Source organism: Xenopus tropicalis, chromosome 8, assembly GCF_000004195.4.
Source record: "Xenopus tropicalis strain Nigerian chromosome 8, UCB_Xtro_10.0, whole genome shotgun sequence".
NCBI classification, from domain to species: domain Eukaryota; kingdom Metazoa; phylum Chordata; class Amphibia; order Anura; family Pipidae; genus Xenopus; species Xenopus tropicalis.
Window position 1 is genome coordinate 39427220 of NC_030684.2, and position 23058 is coordinate 39450277.

Here is a 23058-nt window from a genome sequence, read left to right on the forward strand (position 1 = left end):
AACCAATCAGCAGCTAGGCTGACCTGATAGGGAACTGAAGCCTGTCTGTGCTTGTGTGACTGCAGGGCTGTCATAGACAATACTGAGAATTGCCTCTGCTAAAACACACATAGAGACAATTATCAGTAAATGATCAGCATTGTCTATTTTAGTAGCCATGACAAGTAGCTGCTACTAGTAGCTCTGTGTGCCTTCACACTAAAGGGGGAGAAGCTTCACACTGGTACAGGCAATGCTGTATTTAGGTCTGGTTCCACCCTGGGCACTGAAATTATAATATGCTGCCTCAGAGTGACATCAAACCAGCGTATGTGTGATGTCACTTCTGTGATGTCACATGCACCGCATTGCACAGACCCAAGCTGGAGTTCTGCATAAACTTTCCGGCAGGGGCTTGGGGGGAGGGGTAGGTTCTTTTTTGAAGAAAAAGAAAATCTATTACATAAGACCGGAGGGCTACCCTACCCCCCCTGCAGCCCTAGCACGGGCCTTCCAGTGCCTATATATAAATGCAACCCTGGACACCGATGCTTCTCTTCCTGTCCCGTACAGGAAGTGGAACATCTGCTCTGCAGATTTGTGCTGGGAAAGATGTTAGCCTGAACGATAAAAGCGCAATAAGTCATTTTGGGGGAATGGGATAATTTTTAAAAGGTTACGTAGTCTTACTAAAGGCCAATGCTTTTTACCGTTCTGGCCTGATTGCCCTGACTTGGGCGCGACCCCAGACCATTGGGCCTGGTTCGTAGCTAAATAAAAGCACAGACGCACAGACACACGGCATTGCTGCAGAGTACAGGACTACTTTTCTATAAACAATCCGCCTGCTGAGCGGAATATCTGTCTCACTCCGCAAGCCCCCTACATCGTGCCCTTTAAATGTTAGACGAGGGATTTAATCCCAGCCCCGCCCAGTTTATGGACCGGCAGCCAATGATTGCACTAGGGCCTCAGCGTTGCATGCGGTCACGCCCCCTCCACAGCCGCTTTCAGGAGTGAGCGTTCGAATTTTTGAAATCGCCATAGCAACGGCATTCCAGGCGTCTTCCTGATTGGGTGGCTAATGACCAATGGGAGCAAGGGGTGGGCGGTTACCAATGCGTTCAAAATTTTGTGTGTGTAAATTCTTGATTGTAGCGGAGCTGCTGGGTGTGTGGATCGCTCTGTCCCGGGGAAGGATAAAGACTTGCGCCGTAACAGCGAGCATTGGGGAAAACAAGGGACCGGGCTGCCGTTACGCCTTCAACACCGTAAGGTATAAACAGCTTCCGATCGCTCTCTGTGCTCAAGCATGTTCTGCCCTTTGTGCTAGGGGATCTTTAGCCCTATATAGGCTGTTTAGAACTACATTTCCCACCATTCCCTGCTGGCTTGCTCTGTGAGGATGGTAGAGGTTCTTCTCCCACCATTCTATGCGGCTTGGATAGTGGGGGCTCTAGTTCAGCAGCTGAAGTGCCCCAGGTTGTACATTTGTGTTACATTGTAAAGAAGTATATGTGCTTGCACCCATGGCTTGTGCTTGGGGAATATGAAGTAACTACTATTGTTAATGTAACAACAGCTGTTGTATCATTCCACTGCTGTAGTCCGTGTAAGCATTCCCCTTATTCAGCATTGGTCCCTGGTGTGCTGCATCTGTGATTGTACAGTTTGCATGGAGTGGCCAAATCAGTGTCAAAATCATATGCCCTTTATACAAATGGAAGGTTATAAATAGTAGGCAATGGTGCCCTAATGCTTGTCATCCTTCTTTTAGTGGGGCACAACCTGTAGTTCTTCAGCTATTGTTAAACTACAACTCCCATTTGCTAAAAGTGTTCTTTTAATAATTGCTGACAAAGAGAAGATTGTTGTTGTGCGGTGCTTATTTAGTCCCCATTGGTGCAGAATTGAATATAGAAGAGAAAACTCGCTGATCAGAGGTTTATAATAATACCCAATAGAAAACTGTTAGGACTATGGCACAGAGCCAGCTAGATGTTTTGGCCTGCAGTACTCATCCCACAATGCTGGGTGTAATGCAAGATCAAGGAACATTGTTGAGCATGAAGTGCAGTGCAACTCGTAACCATGTTGGTAAAAAATGTGGCCATCTTGTATGTAGCCAGTGTTACCGTATACCTACTAGAGAAGGAAGTTTCTAGGAGAACTCGAGCATGAGGCCTTACTTATGGGGGAAATTTTAATTTTGTGTGTTGATTGTTGTGTTCCCATTGTGTTTGGTTAACAGCGAGACCATGGCTACTTTCTGTCATTGTTACCAATAATCGATCATGCTGTGTAGTGCTTCCTTTTGCTGTTCCCAGTTTGTGCTAAAGATGTCATGTACATATCAACTGACTGAATAGTATGCATGCCATCCGTGGCTCCCATTCATACGCATAGGGGATGAGGGTGTGAGCAGTTTCAAGACAAAAAGGACTCAACTGCGACTGTCTGTCAGGGCCTCCAATCATTGGGCACTATTTTGGGCAACTAAAAGTGTAACTTAGCCTTGAAAAAAAAGTATCCCCTGTTTGGCCACTTAGCACACCTAAAGGCATGTGTTGGCCTCAAACCTATAATTGTTTCCCCTGCCAGAGGTACCCCCTCAAGAGCTAGGCTGCCTGCACTGGGACGGAGCTCCTACCCCCCAGCCATGTTTATAATGCGCATGCGCGCTATACAACAAGTCTCCCGGCTTGCTCATTATGCGCATGAGCCTGGCATAGCTGTGGTGGATGAGTCTACCAAGCTTACGTCACACCTATATGCATAATGAGTGAGTTGTGGCACTTGCTCAATGTTCACCTACATGTGCCACAACATGGCCACCCATGCCAGGAGCTTTCTCCCCATGCAGGTGACTTAGCGCTGGCTAGGGGCACATTTAGTAAAAAATAAAACCCTATTGTTTCCAAAATGTCACGCAGTCAAATGTAAAAAGTCTTGGGGAGCAACACAAGCATCATAAAAGATCATGGAGGTGCCAAATAAGGGCTGTGATTGGCTATTAGGTAGCCTCTATGCATAATCTCTGCTTACAAGAGGCTTTGTTTGGTGGTACATAATGTTTTTATTCAACCAAAACTTGTCCCCAAGCCAAGAATTCAAAAATAAACCTGCTTTGTGGGCACTGAGAGCAACATCCAAGGGGTTGGTGAGCAACATGTTGCTCCTGAGCCACTGGTGGTGTCATGATATTGGGCACCCCTCCATAGGCAGGGGATTATTAACCTTTATTTATAAAGCGCCAACATATTCCGCAGCGCTGTACAATAAGTGGGTTTCATACATTGGACATACAGAGTAACATATAAAGCAATCAATAACCGATACAAGAGGTGAAGAGAGCCCTGCCCAAAAGAGCTTACAATCTACAAGGGGATGACTGGTTTTTTTTGGGGGGGGTAATTACAGAGATTTTAAAGACAGATTTCTGAAGTTTGTACAACCCTGGTTCCAAAAAGTTGGGACACTGTGTAAAATGTAAATAAAAAGAGAATAGGATCATTTGTAAATCTTTTGAACCCTATATTTAATTTAAAACTGTCCCAATATATCAAATATTAAAAGTGAATAAATGTATTTCTTTATGAAAAATATATGCTCATTTTGAATTTGTCAGCAACACATTTTAAAAAAGTTGGGACAACAAAAGACTGGAAAAAGTTGCATGATGCTAAAGAACAAAAACAAAAAAAACGCAAAGCCTTGGTGGAACGTCTCACCAACTGGCACCAATAGCATGATTTGGTATAAAGAGCAGATTTCCAGAGACGCTGGGTCTTTTAAATATTGCAAGATTTGGACAATCCGAAGAAATCTCTATATGCAAGGGGCAAGGCTAAAAAGCCAATACTGGATGGCCGTGATCTTCTGGCCCTCATACGGAACTGCATTAAAAACAAACCCAATTCTGTAGTGGAAATCACTGCGTGGGCTCAGGAGTATTCACCAAAACTATTGTCTGTAAACACAGTTTGATGCTGCACCCACAAAGTTAAATCTCTACCATGCAAAAAAGAAACTACATATAGACATGATTGAAAACAATGCCATCTTTCAGTGCCGGCCTAAGCCGGCCGGGTGCCCTAGGCAATATCTGGGAAGGCACTATTAATGCTAAATGATATATACAGGGCTCGGGGCAACATATGCTGCCATCCAGATGACTTGCCAGCCATTGAAACCATTTAGCACATTTTAAAATGAAAAAAGGACACCCTGAAACTGCCAAGCAGATGAAATCCCATATCGGGCAAGAATGGGGCAACAGTTTACTTTCAAAACTCCAGCAATTGGTCTCTTCAGTTCCCAAACAGTTCCAGAGTGTTGTACAAAGAGGGGTGCAACACAGTGGGAACCATGCCCCTCGCCTAACTTTTTTGGAACATGTTGCCAGCACCGGTTTTTAAATGAACATATCATTTTCAGCTAACCATTAACATTTCTCAGTTTCAACATTTGATATTTTGCCTTTGAATTATTTGCAATTATATATAGGATTTCATTTTCTGCAAATGATCCCATTCTCTTTTTATTTACATTTTAAACAGCATCCTGACCTTTTTGGAAACAGTTGAAGATTTTTGTCTTTTCAAGCACAGTGGTGTAATATAATGCTACGTTTGAGCAGATTTTTTACAAAAGGCACCAGTGTGCCTAACATTATTATATTAGTGGTGCTCATCTGGCAGCCCGTCGCTATTGTTGAAGCCTTGATAAATACAGTAGAGTGATTGCTGTGGGGTTCCAGTTAGAGACCAATAGGTTGTGCAGCATTGCCTTTATATAAATAAAGGGGCCCAGCAAAAGTACTAATATGACCCCCTGGCAATACTGTTATGTTTAATTCTTCTCCATTTCATTTCTTGTTCTAGCTTTATCTTTCATCATGATGCCTTCTCTTCGTCAATCTCGGCCAGTGGCTTCCAAACTCCCAAAACTGGGGAAGCCAGTTATTGCAGAAAATAATCGACCTGATAAGGTGAGGCCAGTGATGTTATTGCTGTAGTTCTATTTCTTTATTGCTCAGTTATTGTTGGGGTGCTGGGGCCTTTTTTTTTTTTTTTTTCATTTTGTCTTGCTTTTAAATTTACTTTCTGTTGTTCTTACAATTGTTTTACTTGGTTGCTAGGGCTTAATTACCCTAGCAACCAAGCAGTTCCCATTTTAATTAAAGGGATTCTGTCATGATTTTTATGGTGTACTTTGTATTTAGGGTTGTGGCAGTTGGCGACCCCCTGGCCAGAAAGAAGTGGAGTAATTTAAAACCCATAAAAATGGATACAAATTGAAAAGTTGCTTACAATAGGTCAATAATAAATTCCCCTTTATTGTGTCTCATTTAATAAAACTTAGCAAATTTGGGACAGTGGAGAGTTCTATGAACATACAGGTATCTGACCCCTTATCCAGAAAGTTCCGAATTACGGAAAGGCCATCTCCCATAGACTCCATTTTAATCAAATAGTTCACATTTTTAAAAATGATTTCCTTTTTCCCTGTAATAATAAAACAGTACCTTGTACTTGATCCCAACTAAGATATAATTAATCCGTATTGGAGGCAAAACAATCCTATTGGGTTTATTCAATATTTATACGATTTTTAGCAGACTTTTAAGTTACGAGATCCAAATTACAGAAAGACCCCTTATCCGGAAAATCCCAGGCTCCGAGCATTCAGGATAACAGGTCCCATACTTATAGTAAGATTTGCTTTTAATCATTCTACCTGAAGCAGAATGATCAGAGCTATATTTGCTGATTAGTTGCTATGGTTGCCCAGCATTAAGCAACTTTGCAGTGGCTAAGCACATGTACACAATACAAAGCAGATTCACTGTGGACAAGTTGCCACATGGATGGTATTTATTTCAGATCAGTAAAGGGTACACAAATTGCAGAATAAGATGGTACAACAAAACTGTTGCAAAAAATGTTTACAACAATGGTTTATATGGTGAACCCAGGACTAAAGTTCAGCCTAACAGGCAATGTCACACACTTCACCTTTCCTTCACCCCTTGCCCTGTCCAGCTTCACCCTCTTCCTCAGAAAAATCTGTATAAAATGGCCCTAAAGAAGGCGACTGAATGTGTGGAATGTTCACAGATTTTACAGGGTGTGCTTGGTATTTAGCTTCCAGGGGTTTGCCTGAAACACACATCCTTGCTAGATAGGAAGGTATCCCTCAACTAAGAGAGGTTTGTGTACAGCGAATAACAGAACTATCTTTTCTCTGTGGTCATTTTAATCAGCTGCTGAGTATTTCCTCTTTAGGCCTGTGGCATATGGATATTTTAGTTCACCATTGTTCTCTTGGGCAAATGGACAGACACTATACATTCACATGATAGAAGGCCCCAGTCTAACACCTATGTACTATTGCCATAAGAAAAACAAAATGTCAATGTGTATATAGTACATCCCCTATAATGTTTGACAATGGCACATTGTATGCTCTGATTAGAATGTTTAGTAGCCATTAGGTCCCATTGGATTTCCTTGTGACCCCCACAGAGCATTTTTGTCCAACTGTTTGTCCTACTAATTTAATCTGTGACCAGCCTTTTACATGCCAGAGGACAAACTCCACGTTTGTGTATGGGTGAGGGGTATTTTGTTTTAAAACCAAAGCTAACAAGATTCCTTTTATAGTGTAGATCACAAAAGTGACTTTTGTGAAAGCAACAAAATACTGAGGCATATCTGCTTTAAATATGTTCATTCAGACAGATGAAAGTGCAAAATATATGTGCCCCTTCTTCTTTATAGATGTGGGACCTTTAGCAGTATTCCCCTATGGCCGCAGCCAACTCAGAAAGTGCCTGGAGGCATTGCAAATAGTGTTTTTCAAGTGGCACCCTCTAGTGCAGGGGCACCAACCTTTTTTTTTACCTGTGAGCAACATTTAAATATATAAAAAGATGGGGAACAATGCAAGCATGAGAAATAATGGCTGTGATTAGATATTTGGTAGCCCATTGTGGACTGACAGCCTACAGAAGGCTCTGTTTGGCAGTACAAATGGCCTCCAAAACATGCAGTGTATACTTTGTGAGACAGGCAACTCGTTTTATGAGATGTTTTTTTTTGGTTACAGGTGGAGATCAGTCAGACGAAGCGTTCACCTTCCTCTCCACAGGGAGGCGCAAAGAAGAGAGCAGCATTTGGGGACATTACCAATGTGAGTATGATATAGTACAAGCATATTCCTACTATGGCCTAACTTGGTATTAATTGATTTGCTTATGTTTTACTGAAAGAGAGACCTGCCAAAAGTTATGTACATATTACACAGTTTTCTTCCCATAGATATGTAGACAGCCATGAATAACATTGGACCCCTGTTTCTCATCACTTGAGAATGATGGTATTCTATGCAGTTTATCTGTTATCTGCAATACAAATACAGCCCTATTGAAATTAAATTGGAACTACCCATGGCTACATAATAGCTTATTTATATATACACAAAGGATGGCACACCGCTACATAACATAACTCGGGTGCTCGGTAAAGGGTTCCAATAGTATAAAAAAGACCAGCAACTCCGGGATTTCTTGTGAAAAATCAAAACATGTATTCAAAGTAGCATAAACAGCCGACGTAACGTTTCAGTCCCCATTGGGACCTTTCTCAGGGCATCCATGCCTAGCTTATTTATATATATATATATATTAGAGCTTTTAAAGCAAATGTACATTTTGTACCCGTGCAGTCTAATAGCAGTAGATTTAAATATGCACACATCAAAAGGCTTTATATATATATATATATATATATATATATATATATATATATATATATATATATATATTATTTAATCCTATATTAGCACTGGCAAATCCAATTACATCTAAAAGAGAGAAATACTGTTTTTTGTTCTTTTTAGGCTCACAAAAACCCACAGCTACTTCAGAAGAAGAAGGAAGGACAGAAAATTTCCACCAAGAAGACAAAAAATGTCCCCACAAATGACGTTACAAAGAATAATGAACTCAATATCAAGAAGTAAGTTTCTAAAGTTATGGCTGTCCTGAACACTGATCCTGAGAAGTGAATTGATGCCCTAGTCATAGCCTGTTTAACATCCACCTGTATCAATATATATGATACATATGGAAGTCTTAGAGTTTCTATGGCACAATCATTCGCTCCTAACAAGGTACTTAGACAATTACTTTTAATTCAAACAGACCCTATGTGGACTGGCAACCTATAGAATGCTCTGTTTGGCTTTACACTGACCATTATGCAATCAACACTTTTCTCCAAGCCAGAAATTCAAAAATAAGCACCTACTTTGAGGCCACTGGGAGCAACATACAAGGGGTTGGGGAGCAACATGTTGCCCACGAGCCACTGGTTGGGGATCACTGTTGTAAAAGATTAAGGAAACTTACAACCTTGAAATAATTGTACCTATTAGTAGTTCACTGAAAATACCCAATTAATGTAGTATGGAGGATGCAGACTTCTCCACGTGATTTGGTCGTGTCCACTCATCAGTGATTTTAAAAAGCTTGGCTGACTGTTTTCCACACCTTCTCTATTATACCAGAATTAGATATTGCTTTTTTTCTTTTCCCACTGGTGCAATCTAGAACCACGGATGTGAAATCAAGTGTAAAAAATATTCACATTTTATTGAGCTTTATATTATGGCAAATTGTTTTTTTGTTTTGAAAATTAATTAATTATACCTTTTTTTTAAAAAAAAGTTCCTATTCGTTACTAATATAAAGTTTTGCTTTGACCACACAGGACTCAAAAGAAGGCAATAGTAACTGAAGAGCCTCTCCCTGAATTGAAAGAAGAAAAATTAAGTGCTGAGGAGAAAAAATCTGTAACTGCCAAGGAAATACCTGAGGAAAAGGCATGTGTTATAGTTTGTCTAAGGAAGGATATTCCTTGTTTGTAATAAAGTGCTGTTCCACCAACCTCCCTGTACTTATGAAACTTCTCTCTCTGTAGGTTCTCCCACCTGGTGTTGAGGATATAGATCAGGACTCTCTTGACGACCCATTTTCTAACTCTGAATACGCAATGGATATTTTCAACTATATGCGGGACAGAGAGGTACTGGTTCTTTTCCCCTTGGTGTTGTGGCCCTTGTGAATTATTTACTTACCTACTATGAACTGCCTTCATTACATACTTTTTGTTTTTTTGCAGGAGAAGTTTCTGCTTCCTAATTACATGGAGATGCAAACAGATATTAGCAAGGATATGAGGGCCATCCTTGTGGATTGGATGGTGGAAGTGCAGGTGAGAATCAGATTGTGTTTTGGATGACCCTCCCCTGTTCCCCTATGCAGTACCAATTTTAGGCATGCTGCACCATCATATTAATATGATTATACAGCAGGTTGAGTGAGATGAGACATCTTGATGGGGAGGAATTATAGTTATTTGGTTATATATTACACATATATAACCCCCATATAAAAAGAGCCTAGCAGCTTGGCAGATCTGCACTTCAGAGTAATTCTGCAGTAACATGAAGAGTTTTGTTGATGGACCTTCACACCCTGTGTCCTAACCACAGTCATGTCCATTTTGGCAATACAAACTCGCATAAGGTGGTTGCTTTACAGCCTCCTTTGTTGCTTCCAACACACTAGTTTGGGTCCTTTGTGTAGCGAACTGTCCTATAGCTCTCTAAAATTATTCACCATATCTATAGGTGTGTGACTTATGAATGGGCTTGAATATACCTAGTCAATAGGTAACAGAAGAAGAGACTAGAACATTTAACATTAACATACAACTGCTGTTATTTTTATATACATGCTTCTGAGTGATTGGGATTCTGACCAAAATGATGGCTTATCCCCTATCTTCTGCAGGAGAACTTTGAGCTGAACCATGAAACCCTCTACTTGGCAGTGAAAATGGTGGACCATTATTTAGCAGCGACTGTCTCAATGAAGGAGAAACTCCAGCTCATTGGCTCAACTGCTGTACTCATTGCATCCAAGTTTGAGGTAATCACAAATGACTGTGATGTATGACCTTATACTGTATGTACAGTACTTTCCTATTGTAGTCATTTACTAATAGTGAGCAAATCTTGCACTAGTGCAGTAACCCATGGACAAATGTTATTATCCTGTGATGTAACATAATGTAGAATGTAGATTTTTTCCCCAGCTGGCGGCTTTCTAATGCCTTTTCTTGGTTTCCCTTTTGCAGGAGCGCTGCCCACCCTGTGTTGATGATTTCATGTACATCTGTGATGATGCATACAAAAGGGATGAAGTCGTTGCTATGGAAATGGAAATCCTGCAGAAACTCAACTTTGACATCAATATCCCAGTCCCTTATCGTTTCCTGCGCAGGTTTGCTAAGGTATGAGTCTGTCAAAGGCCTTTTTACCCTCTCCAAATGGTGGAATTTTTACTGATAAAAGTAATATTCCCTCCCTAATATGTTATCCAACATTGAGAGCAATGACAGCCTTGATACTGCAGATCCGTTCTGGCAAAGTAAATCACATACCAAATCTCAGTTTAAGGGGGTGGTTCACCTTTATGTTCTAGAAAGGCCAATCCTAAGCAACTTTTCAATTAGTCGTCATTATTTGTTTTTCATAGTTTTTTAATTATTTGCCCTCTTTTAACTATTTGCAGCTTTCAAATGGGGGTCACTGTTGCTTTGTGAAGCTACAGTTTAATTGTTATGGTTACTTCTCCTCTGGTCCTCTCCTATTCATATATCCGTCAAACCACACCCTAGTTGCTAAGATAATTTGGATCATAGCAACTAAATAGCTGCTGAAACTCCAAGCTGGCAAGTTGCCAAACAAAAACTGAAATAATTAAAAACATTACAAATAACAAAAAATGAAGACCAATTGCAAATTGTTTCAGAACCCATTTAAGTGGCCTTCACACTGGAGCCAATTCCGTCTGCTGCTTTGGGGACATGCCCTGCTTTAAAACAAAAACAAAAAAAAACTCTTCATTAAAAGGAAACTCCACCTGACAAATGTAATGTAATATAAATTTGCTCCTCTGAAAGCTTTTGCAGTTAACATTTTGTTTTTTTGTTAGTTTTCATGATATTAGCAGTTATTTTTCATTCTATTAGCTTGAATGAGTAATATGAGAGCCCTATGCTGTTGTGTTTTGACACATAAGCAACAGAACTTGCTTCCTGCAGTTAGTTAAGATTTGGTGTTCTGGACAGCCCCCCATCCAAATAACAGCAGGGAGCACCTTTGATAAACATTCCATTAGCAGAGGACAACTGCTTATATTACAAAAAATGAAATATTTTATCCAAAAATGATTAGAGCGCAGTAAGAAATTATTATTGGCCCCTCCCATGTGCAGAATCAGGTTATAGGTAGATACATTTTCTGTACTAGCAGATCATATTTCAGACTGTCACTCCACGGAGTCCCAAGCAACCAGATAATAATGCTACCTTCCATTGCCACAGTCTATATCATTCAAGTGTTTCCTCTATTTTAATCTCCTTAATGTGTTTGCTTGTTTTTTTTTAGTGTGCCCATGCCACTATGGAGACTCTGACACTTGCCAGGTACATCTGTGAACTCACCCTACAGGAATATGACTTTGTGCAAGAGAGTGCATCTAAGATGGCTGCCGGCTGCCTTCTGCTTGCTCTTAAAATGAAGGGGTTGGGCGGATGGGTAAGCTCCTTACTGTTACTTATTCATTACATTTGGGTGCAATTGCTGGTGCTTTAAAGTGGATGCAAACATTTTAATGCTGATTTTTACTTTGCATTCTAATATATACAGACTGCCACACTACAGCATTACAGTGGGTATCAGACCAAGGATTTATTGCCCTTGGTGAAGAGGTTGAATTTCCTTCTCACACATCCACCCAATGAGAAGTTGAAGGCAGTGCGGGGAAAATACTCACACAGGTATGTACTAACCTTTCCTATTATAAATGTTCCTGATCACAGCCAGGGATCATATGCAATGCATTTTCCTTTTATTTGAATGGGAAGAGACTTCAGACAGGGAAGGGTGTTTTGAGCCATGGTCCCCTGAGGTAAAAATGCATTACCGACTAGACTTTGCGTGCATCTGCTGAAGCTATGGCTAAGTTGCTTGATACAGATGTTAAATAAGGGGCCCATCCTAGAACTAGGAACCTGGGTACAAACAGTGACCACCTAACAGAGACTTTTTTTTTTTTTCTTCTCCTGATTATTACGATTATTACTTCTCTACATGTGACTTACCCAAGCAACCCTTAAGCCGAACCCTTATTCCCGAACAACAAATCCCTGTAAGAGTTAATCTCTTCCATTCACCAGTTTCTCTGTCTCTCCTTCTAGAAAGCCTTTACCCCATCTGCCCATTAATGACTTTACTTATATATTTCTCTCTTGTATTTGCAGGGTCTTCTTTGAAGTGGCAAAATTGCCCCCCATGGACGTGCTAACAATAGAAGAGTCCCTTCAGAGCTAACACTGCCCAACTTGCCCCAGAATCTCTTCTCCTTGCCCTTGTGTATATAGGCTGTAAATATATGTACTTTTATATATTATGTATTTTCTGTGTCTTGGCAGCTTGATGCGCACTCTTATGCATTTTATATGAACTGTGTGTGAGCTTCAGATACCACAGAGCCTCATGGGATGCAAATGTTAATTAAAAAAAATGCTGAGGATACCATTTATCAGTGTTGGCTACATTTATTTCTTTGGGATGAGGGGAGGAACTGAAGATGTTCACATCCACTTTTGGACCACCAGGAGTCTACTTCATAATAAAGGGTTTTAATGTAGCATTATGCAGCTTAATTCTATTTCAATTGTCTAGCAGGGCATTTACATTATTAACAGGGGTAATGGAGACCCACTCTTGCCACAGAATGGAAACCGTATTTGTTTAGTTACTTTCAACCAATAGTATAACTATAGTGATGCAGACCCTCCATTTTAATTATTTCTGTTCTTCTTTGCAAACCATGCCTCATTCTCCTGGTTTAACAGCCTGATTTGAATTTACATATTCTGCTTATTTCATACATAACCTAGTTGTACAGGATGAGAAATAATGTCAGCTTACTAGGGTTAAATCTATACATTTTTTCCTTTAAAAGAGGGAAAACCCTGCCTTACTCTTAAATATTCCACTAGCCTTGAATTATAAATGGCACAACAAAGAAAAAACAGTTTAAAAAAAAAAAAAAAGGGGGTGTGTGGTTTTTAGGTCTATAGAGCATCTTCTTTGCTTTATGCTTTCAGTGCTACCATGTATATACCTTCCCTTTATTAATCATTTTCCTTTAAAAGATACGGACAACAGTTTGAGGTGAGGGTCCCAACAGAACCCTATCGATGACACGAGCTCTAGGGTTACCAGATCACTGGAAATCACATAATAATAAGTCACATATAGAAAGAGCCGCATGCTGCAGTTTAATTGCACCTTCTATACGTGTCCTCCTATCACCAGGGGGTCTGGTAACCCCACCACATAGGGCTGTTTGATCTAAAACATGCCATTGCATTATACACCTCCTAAAGAGCAAAGAAATATGCCTTTAAATGTTGCAGTTTGTACTGCTTTAATGCAGACTAAACCCCAGGAGAACCCTCCAGTTAGCATATCTCCCTTCTGCTGGCTGCTTTCCCTAACTGCATAGCAGAGCCTGATGCTCCCAGCACTTTGCATAGCAGTCAGCAGTTAGGTGGACCTGACAGGGAACTGCAGCATATATTTTCCTGTGTACAAGCAGAGCTGTTATTGGCTACACTGGATCCTACCATGTTTCTGGGTTAGGACTGTTGGGAGGTTCCCACCTCTCAACTGTAAGACACACAGAGCAGTGCGTTTCAATGGGGATCTCCAATAAAAGTGCCATTTTTTTGTTTAACAGCCCTTTATAACTCCCTTTGAAAAAAGGCACCATATCTTATTCATTATTATCTATATGGTGAGGGTGACGCAGGGTTACACAGTTCTGTACTGAGATTCCAAATAGGTCCTGGCATTTTGTCTATGGCATCTTTTAGCAGCGTCTCTGGCATTTGCCAGGCCAGGCCTGGGGCTACATTTACCCTTTAGTGTTCCACCATGTTAGGGTTTGTACTTGCCAGTCATTTTATACAGGTCCCCTGTGCACAGTAAATGACTGCCCCAAAATCAAAACCCAGAAATTCACTGGGATAATATCTTTATATTTTAAGTACAGGGGAAATCTTTAATATTATATACATGCGTGATGCGCAGCACCAGAGTAGTAACCCACAGCTCAACATAGCTAACCATTGCTTGCTGTGGGTTACTGCTGAGAGTGCAAATGTGCACAGTGCTAGTAAATTAGCCCACTTTATACCCTTATAATCTACAGTGCGGCCATTTACTAATGAGTCAAATAATAAACTGCACCCCTACTGATAGAGAAGGAAAGGTAGGATCACTGGGGGTGTCAAGTTGCTAGATACCGCCAGCAGTTCTAGTCACTTGCTTCTTATTGGAACCATCTGTGATGGGGTAAGGAAGAAGACAGAAGCCAATTGTATTGCCAATGTATGATCCATAAACTTGCATCTAGCAGGCATATTGTTCTGAAAAACCGTTCCTTCTTTAAATCTCTCAAACATGAGGATGATTTTTCAGCAACGAGAAAACCTAGGGCTTCAATTCAGCCCTTGGTGCCCCATCCAATACTGCAGCTGCTGCACTCTTTATCCACTCTTGTGCTAACGGAACACAGTTTGGTTTCTCTACCAGCGAATATCAGCCAGAAACCACCATTGCTGCCTGCCTTTCACTTCAATGGGACCCTGCATACATTGCCAGTACAAGTGGTTATCAGCTTGAAAACAGCTCCAGTCCTAAATTGTGTTGTTATATATTTGTTGTTGTTTTATTGCACTTACTTTTTTCTTACTTTTGTCATTGTTTTGTTCATTTCTAGTTAGTTACAATGGAGCCCTGATCAGACTGCATAGCTGGGAAACAAACCAATGTTGTGTATCAGGGCCATTGTAATAGTGCCAGGGCATGCCTGAATATATGTAATTGCGAAATGCAAATTTTTATTCTTATGTGTGCACAATTTTTATAACATTCCACCCTAAATATTTTACTCATATGATTAATGAATAATATTTTAATAGTACAGGTATCGGACCCCTTATCTGGAAACCCGTTATCCAGAAAGCTCCGAATTACGGGATGCCCGTCTCCCATAGACTCCATTTTAATCAAATAATTCAAAATTTTAAAACTGATTTCCTTTTTCTCTGTAGAAATAAAACAGAACCTTTTAATTGATCCCAACTAAGATATAATTAATCCTTATTGGATGCAAAACAATCCTATTGGGTTTAATTAATGTTTTATTGATTTTTTAGTAGACTTAAGGTACGGAGATCCAAATTACGGAAAGACCCCTTATCTGGAATACCCTTGGTCCCGAGCATTCTGGATAATGGGTCCCATACCTGTATATGAATAAGTTATGTTGCCTTTAATGATAGTATCAAATGTGCCATTTATTTCTTTAACTGCAACCCAGTCTATAGCCAGCCATACACGTTCAGATTTTAGTTGTTGTATAATGAAAGTTCGGATATTGATTGTACGTTTCAATGCAACAATTTAAAACTAACATTCAGATTTAACTGATGTTTTGGTTCTGTATCTGGAAAAGAAGAATATCATCAGATAGGCAATACATGCACAGGTATTATTACCTGACAGAAATTCTCTCACCCGGCCAATCGATAGGTTGCCCCGGCACAACCCCTAACCCCCCACATTGGCCCCCACCACCCAGGTGAGGGACATGAGCGGCAACAGGGATGAGGTCTTGGCTGCTGGGCCCACCGGCTATTTTTCTGATGCCTTGGCGGCCCAGCTTAATATGATAAAAAGCTGAGGGAATACCTAGCTGCTTATTTGCTGCCGGGCTGCCTAACCAGCAGGGCCTAACTACGGAGGAAGCAGACCCTGGGGGGGGGGGGTATTATCTCTTAATACATATAAGTAAGAAGCGATACACAATTTCCTTTAAATAGTGGTGCTGGTTTGTGCGCAAAGGCCGCTTCAATAGTCGTCTACACCACAACCCACCTACAACACGCTTCCTGGGATTGCTGTTCTACCGACACAGAGTGAGCTGCACTATTGCGCTGCTACCGGCAGAGGGAGCCTTCTTCCTTGCTAAGCGAGCTTGTGAATGTGTGACTTCCCAACGTGCCAGGGAGTGGGAGTGAAGATGGATCGATCCTGGAAGTAACTGCACTGCCTGTTACTCTTCTATGTCACCCCCTCCCTCTCTATCAGAGATACACCATCTGAGAGTCTCTGCCGCTCTGTGCACTGGATCCTGTCCTCCTCTTGGCACAGACACAGGCAACTGGCAGCCTGCCCCTTAGTTGGCAGAGACTTGATCCCTTCCTGGATTTTGGAAATTGCAATGGATGTCTGGGCACCCTGGCACAGAGCACAGGATCCGTTCCTCTATGAGTGTGGCACCGTGGATCCCTTGCCCTGCTGTGTGTGATTATTGCACTGGATGTTGCTATTATTAGAGCCTGGCACAGGGCACTGATCCCATGCTGGCAGCTTTTGGGCTATGCACATGTACCCAGAGCCAGCTGTGTGCTGCTGCTGCCTGCCAGTCACTTTGCACCTCCTGCTTGCTCCACTGTGTTGTCTCCAGCCCATCAGCTCTGGGACAGGCATATGGGCACTAGCACTGGGCATGGGAGTGACAGCTCTGTGCTTGCTCCGACTCAGTAGCTCTGGATTTGGCCATTACCCTGTATAGCAGCTCTGATACCCCCCTGGGCAGCCAAGCCAGCACCTGTCTGCCTCTCTCATTGGACCCATCGCTGCTTCTCTGTGACTGACTGCGCCTTGCACCCTCTCTCCATAGAAGATGGGCAGCTGCTGGGAAAGTTACGGGTAATCCATGATGTGCATGTGTGTAACTGGGGAGGAGACAGACAGACAGCAGGGGCATGGGGGGGTTCTAGCCACATTACAGGAGGGTACACGCTTGACATGGGTTAGTGCTACTTGGGGCATCACATTGGCTCCGAGCCTGGGCATATTAATAAGGGCTATACACTTATAGGTCCATTTCTCTCAATGCAATGTCATGAGATCTGTCGCTATATTATCTGGCGTGCCTCCTTCTCTGTATGTGGCAGCTGCTGGGACTTTATGCACAGTATAACTATAGTCCAGTGCAAATGACTTTGGCATATGTACCATTATTATATCGTGGGTTTGTATTTCCATTTAATGAGTACAGTCATTGCTTACACTGGGACTCCACACTACAGTATCCAGGGGTGAAAGCCCAATCCCATATTTGTTGTCCTGTTGTTTTCACGCTGCCTGTTGCCATCTGGATGATAATCACATATTTAATAAATATACCATATGTATGTGTTATTGGCATCAATGGGTTGGTAGCTTTAACTAGCGAATCACTGGCTTACTGGGGGATTGCTGACTGAGAGTGAATCTTACAGCCCGTGGTTATGGGCAGATTTTACTCCAGGGGATCATTTAACTCACAAATCCTAATAATCCTGGGCCCCCTGGTGCTGTAACCAACACCCGTGTAAAGGTTTTTTCAGCTTTATTTTTGACATCTTTTATTTATATGTTTAATTTCATGTGGTTCCAGAGAAGGAACAGGGGTTTTTGTTGGTTATATATCAGTCATATTGCTTGTATGACCCTGTGTGATAATTAGGCTACTGTCTCTGTATAACGTTTATGAAAGTGGCTTCCCTCTATATTATCCATGTGGTGATATCACAATTGAGCAATTTAAACATTGTTATCGCCCTTATTCATTATTTAAGAAGGAACAGATACTGTACATTACATTCTGCCAGTTACTGCCTATGACTATATGTGCCTCTTTTAGGATGTCCCCTTAATTCTATTAAGGGATTAAAGCTATTCTCCTGTAGCCCTGAGTTTTTTTTATACAGGCCAGAAATTTACAGAACAAATGGGGTACGTGATGGACATGCGCTGTATCAAATGCGTCACAATTTTGTTTAAAAGGTGAAGTTCACCTTTACATTAACTTCATGTTATAGATAGACATGTTCTATGCAGTGTTTCAGTTGGTTTTGAGTTTTGATTTTGTGTGGTTTTTGAATTACCAGCCTTCCTTATCTGGCTCTTTCCAGCTTCCAGCTGCTATCTGGTTGTGGGCAGTGTGTGTGTGTGTGTGTGGGGGGGGGGGGGGGTCACCAACCCAGCAACCAAAACATAGACTGACCTTCGATTTTATTTAGTTTTTTTGCTTATTTTTTTATGGTTTTAAATCCTTACAAGTTCAGTTCCCTTGGTTGCTGGGCGGAAGGGAATGTATCTAAGTTAATTTACATATGGACGCTATTGGCTAGCAGGGATGGTGACCACTTCCTGCCTCACTTTGGTATAGTATTGGCAAAGGAGTGGCTCTTTCCTCTTTGCTTTCACCTGAAGAACAGGGTGGGTGTTGCTGTGAGCCCGGGGCACAGGCCTAGTTAAAGTGGGGGAACAGGGCCCCGTGAATGAGGCATTAGAATGAGGCAGGTATAGTACACTCTAGGGGTGTAAGGCAGTTAGGGTTGAGCTAGAAAGAGTAGTTCTGACCTCCTATATAGGACTGGTAGTTCTGGAGGTATCTCTCCCAGGCCACATTGCCTGTAGTGTAGGGAATCCAAGTGAATAGGGAATCAGGATAGAGAATTCCCTGAGGGGATCCACAACAGGGTGTGGCAGAGATGAAGTGAGATTCCTGCCAAGGCTGTCAGCAGGGGAGTGTCAGTCTGTATTGCACTCTGTATGTGGTGTTGCCTGTACCACTGGCCCCTGAGAAGCTGTATTGTGAGTAACCCTGTGGGTGTTTTGTTATTTGTAAGAACCTCTGGCGCCCTCTGTTTTTATTTTTCTGTATAGCAGCAAGAGAGGTGGAGTTGCACAACACCCTCACCTTCCTCTTCCACTTAGCGAAGGCCCATTCTGTGTGAGAGTACAGTGTAACCCATGTTCTACTGTACAGGTATGGGATCCCTTATCTGGGAACCCGTTATCCAGAAAGCTCCAAATTACGGAAATGGGCCTTTTAATTAATGTTTTATTGATTTTTTTTAGAAGACTTAAGGTAGGAGATCCAAATTACGGAAAGACCCCTTATTTGGAATACCCTTGGTCCCGAGCATTCTGGATAACGGGTCCTATACCTATACTAGTCTGGGAAGGCAGCTTTTGAGCTGAAATAGAGGTTACAATAATAAAATGAAGACCAACTGCAAATTGTTTTAGAATTCAGCTGTCAAGATAAAACTAAATCTACAAAGAAGCCAAAATGCAGTGCATATGTTTAAATGTGTTTTGCTTGTTCTGCCAACTAAACACCAAATGCTTTTTATTTACTTTATAGTTACATATCTATACATAAGCGTAAAATGAAAAGTGCTTTTAATTTGACTTTTCTGTACATTGACCTACTATTGTGCTCTGGTGTTAGCTTGGATGTGTCCGGTTGCATCACACTCGGATGCTAAGTTTGAGCTGCAGTTACATGTCCTACCGCCACTTTTCATTTAGTACTACTTAAGCCCCATCTTGAAAAAACCAGAACCAAATGTTTACTCCAAATGCCTTGGAGTTAGTGATCTACCAATGGGAATGGCAGTTTTAAAGTCACCTCTAGTCTTGTGATTGGCTGTAAGGGGAGTCTTAAATCTGAACACCAGGAATAGCTAGCGAGGCACTGTGTTGCATAGAATATATATTGAGGGAGTTGGCCCTGGAAGTTGATTAAAGGGGAACTCCATCTAAACTCAGCTTAAGAATTTTGCAGTAAACTTAAGTTTAAGCAACTTTGCAATATATATCAGTTAAAACATATGCAGCCTTTTAATAATTTTTAGTGTAATTATATGGTGTTTAACAGTTACAATGCAGTGTAGGTTTTGTAATTCCTGCATGCCGTCTGTAAGCTGTGATGAAGTTGTCACAATTGTAACATCATTGTTTTAGTCCCTCCTCCCCTGCAGGATTCCAAATGATGTAGAAAACGAAGACCAGTTTTGCTGCTGGATTTCAGCATGTATAAGTATATTGGGGTTTTCTGTGTTGTGTGGGGCTCTTTAACAAATTTTGGTTTTGGAAGTTGGAGTTCCCCTTTAATGGGATAACTTAACTTTTAATATGTGTTAGGCATTAATATTCTGAGACAATTTGCAACTGGTCTTTACTTTTTATAGTTTTTTAGTTATTTAGCTTTTTGTTCAGCAGCTCTCCATTTGGTATTTTAGCCGCTATCTGGTTGCTAGGGTCCTATTTACCCTAGCAACCAAAGCAGTTGTTTAAAAGAGAGATGGACATATGAATATTAGAGGGCTTGCATAGAATAGTAAGTAATAAAAACCAACAGTAATAATACTATTGTAGCCTTGCAGAGCAATAGTTTTTGGCTGCCGGGAAAAGCTGGAAAGAGGCAGAAGAGAGGAAATTATTCAAAAACTATACAACATAAATAATGAAAACCAATAGCAAAGTTGCTAGGCATAGGGCATTCTGTAACATACTAAAAGTTAACTTAAAGGTAAACCACCCCTTATAGGGGGAAGATAGTCTATTTTTATTTGTCGTGCGGCGACTAATCTCCCCGTGTGTAACAGCCCTAAATGTGAGTTTTAATCTGATTACATGGAACATCCTGTGACTATCTGCATGTGTCTGGTAATTTCCCCTAGGGGTACACTGAGCCGGCGTGATGGATTTATTATATGTGGAGAGTTTTAAAATGCAATTCCTGTTGTTTTCCTGCAGGTGAATGGAACAGCCCTGTCTTATTCTAAGCCAAATGTTCAACTAAACATGGAAACACTGGAGTCAGAACTGACCTGTCCAATCTGCCTGGAGTTATTTGAGGACCCGCTGCTTCTCCCTTGTGCCCATAGCTTGTGCTTCAGCTGTGCCCACCGTATTCTCACTTCCGGATGTGCTTCCAACGAAATAGCGGAGCCAGTACCAGCTTTTCAGTGTCCGACTTGCAGATATGTTATATCTTTAAATCACCGCGGTCTGGAAGGTTTAAAACGCAACGTTACCTTGCAGAACATTATTGATCGCTTTCAGAAGGCTTCTTTAAGTGTTCCCAACTCTCCTAGTGACAATCACAGGGAAAAAAAAAAATCTATAGGACTGTCCCTATTATGGCCTCCGAAAGGATCCCGTGCCAGTTCTGTGAGACAGAGCCACCAAGGGATGCCGTGAAAACATGTATCACCTGTGAGGTGTCCTACTGTGATCGCTGTTTGAGGGCAACTCACCCCAATAAAAAGCCCTTTACCAGCCACAGACTGGTGGAACCAATTCCAGACGGTCACTTTCGGGGCATGGCTTGTCTAGAACATGAAAATGAGAAAGTCAATATGTACTGTACAGTAGACGATCAGCTTATCAGGATTATCTCAAGGTAAGAAACTGAGAGTATTTACCCAACAGCAATAACTGTAAAACACTTCATATAAAGTTTATAACTCACTCTAGTGCTGGTTTTATTACCCTATATCCTGCGAGCACCCCCAATAAATCCTAATACCACATCTATTACACACAAGACACGACTCCTGTTTTTTAATATGTGAACTCACATGTAATGAATTCATATATCGATAAGTGCAATATAATGGGGTAATAAAATGCAGTCTAAATTGTTTGTATCTGTTTGAGTAACTGGTTACTTTTGAGAAACTAGTAACTGCTCTACAATAAAAACATATCGCTCACTCTAAAGGGGAATTCCCCTCAAAAACAACATGAAGTTTTTTGAAAAGTAAACATAATTTCAAGCATTTTTGCAATATACATCAGTTAAAAATATTCAGCCTTTTAATAAAATATGGTTTGGAACCGTTACCTAAGCCTGGCCCCTGTTCTCCTGCTGATCTGGCTGACTACTTTGAGACTGTAGTAGTCCACTGTCCTCAGTCTGCCAGCGTTCTACAAATCCCACAATTCCCTGCACACGTGATGTCAGTAAGGAAAGGAGCATCATAGTGCAATGCATTGTGAGTTATGTAGTTCCTGCATGATGTATTTAAGCTGTGGAGAAGTTGTTGAATTATAACATCAGTGTTTTAGTCCCCGCCCCCTGCAAGGATTTTAAATGATGCAGAACGAGAAGAACATTTTTCGGCTGGATTTCAGTATATATAAATGGTATTTATTCATACCGTTTGAAGGAACAGATTACAGTGATAGGTATATTAGGGGTAGGTGTTGTATGGGGCTCTTCAACAAATTTTTGTTCGGAAGCCAGAGTTCCCCTTTCATTCTATTCAGAGCAACAGCCATATCCTATTGGCTTGTGTGACTGTGGCTTTGTGATTTGGTACTGCTCTAATCTTTTCTTCTATGATTTTAATTTGTTGTTGCTTATTGAGGGGCTCTACAGCCAAGGGGGTAGATTTTTCAGATTTGTATTTGTATTCGAAAAACCTGTAGAAGTTTTCCCACTTCAGCATGAATCCATTTTTACCTCAGGTTGTAATACAAAATGTGGAAAAAACCAGGGGAGGGGGGTTGAATATTTATGCAAGACTGTGTAAAATCTGTGCAGAGAGGGGCTCTTACATTTGGTGCTGCCAACCATGCTGTTTTTTCACAGACATAGTGAGATTGTTCCATGCACAATGCCTTCAGTTCCATCCACAGAAAAGTTATGTCAAGTCAGAACACAAAATATTTTTTGTCTGCATTGCAATTGGATACTTTTTTTTCAGTTCTTAGCATCTGGGATTTAAAATTGGCTTTCTTGAGCATTAATGGCATCCAATGTGCCTCTTAATCATAATACACGATAACTCCCAGCAACCCACTGCAATCTAAAAGCTGGGAGTTTGTGCTAGTTTGACAATATCTTGGTGGCAAAGATTCCAACAGATCTAGTAGCCCTCAGTGACCAATCAGCGGATGTCATTTACAGGGCACTTTTTTGAAACATCTAATGGTTATTATGAATTACTAGCCCTGGTACAATCTTTGCCACTTTTATTATACTGCAGCTTTTTTGCAGGACAGTCTCTACTTTTG

At 41.1% G+C, this 23058-nt stretch overlaps 1 protein-coding gene and 1 pseudogene across 1 annotated transcript; both read left to right on the forward strand.

The window, feature by feature from the left end:
- The first annotated feature begins 1091 nt into the window (after positions 1-1091).
- Positions 1092-12653, forward strand: ccnb3 (cyclin B3). Its single transcript, XM_002939199.5, has 12 exons — positions 1092-1255; positions 4863-4969; positions 7090-7173; positions 7882-8000; positions 8754-8865; positions 8964-9068; positions 9165-9257; positions 9839-9976; positions 10185-10340; positions 11500-11649; positions 11761-11891; positions 12375-12653. Exons 2-12 carry the CDS (start codon positions 4877-4879, stop codon positions 12442-12444), a joined length of 1251 nt encoding a protein of 416 aa, XP_002939245.1. The 5' UTR covers positions 1092-1255; positions 4863-4876; the 3' UTR covers positions 12445-12653.
- Positions 12654-16080: 3427 nt separating this feature from the next.
- LOC105948133 overlaps positions 16081-23058 on the forward strand; it is a 63919-nt pseudogene continuing 56941 nt past the window's right edge.

What these genes read in the sequence shown, in the direction of transcription:
- ccnb3 (XM_002939199.5), top strand. Translation starts at nt 4,877, where the DNA reads ATGATGCCTTCTCTTCGTCAATCTCGGCCAGTGGCTTCCAAACTCCCA. An exon ending in ATTGGATGGTGGAAGTGCAG is followed by an intron (nt 9,258 to 9,838) that starts GTGAGAATCAGA and finishes TATCTTCTGCAG; the next exon opens with GAGAACTTTGAGCTGAACCA. An exon ending in CGGGGAAAATACTCACACAG is followed by an intron (nt 11,892 to 12,374) that starts GTATGTACTAAC and finishes TTGTATTTGCAG; the next exon opens with GGTCTTCTTTGAAGTGGCAA.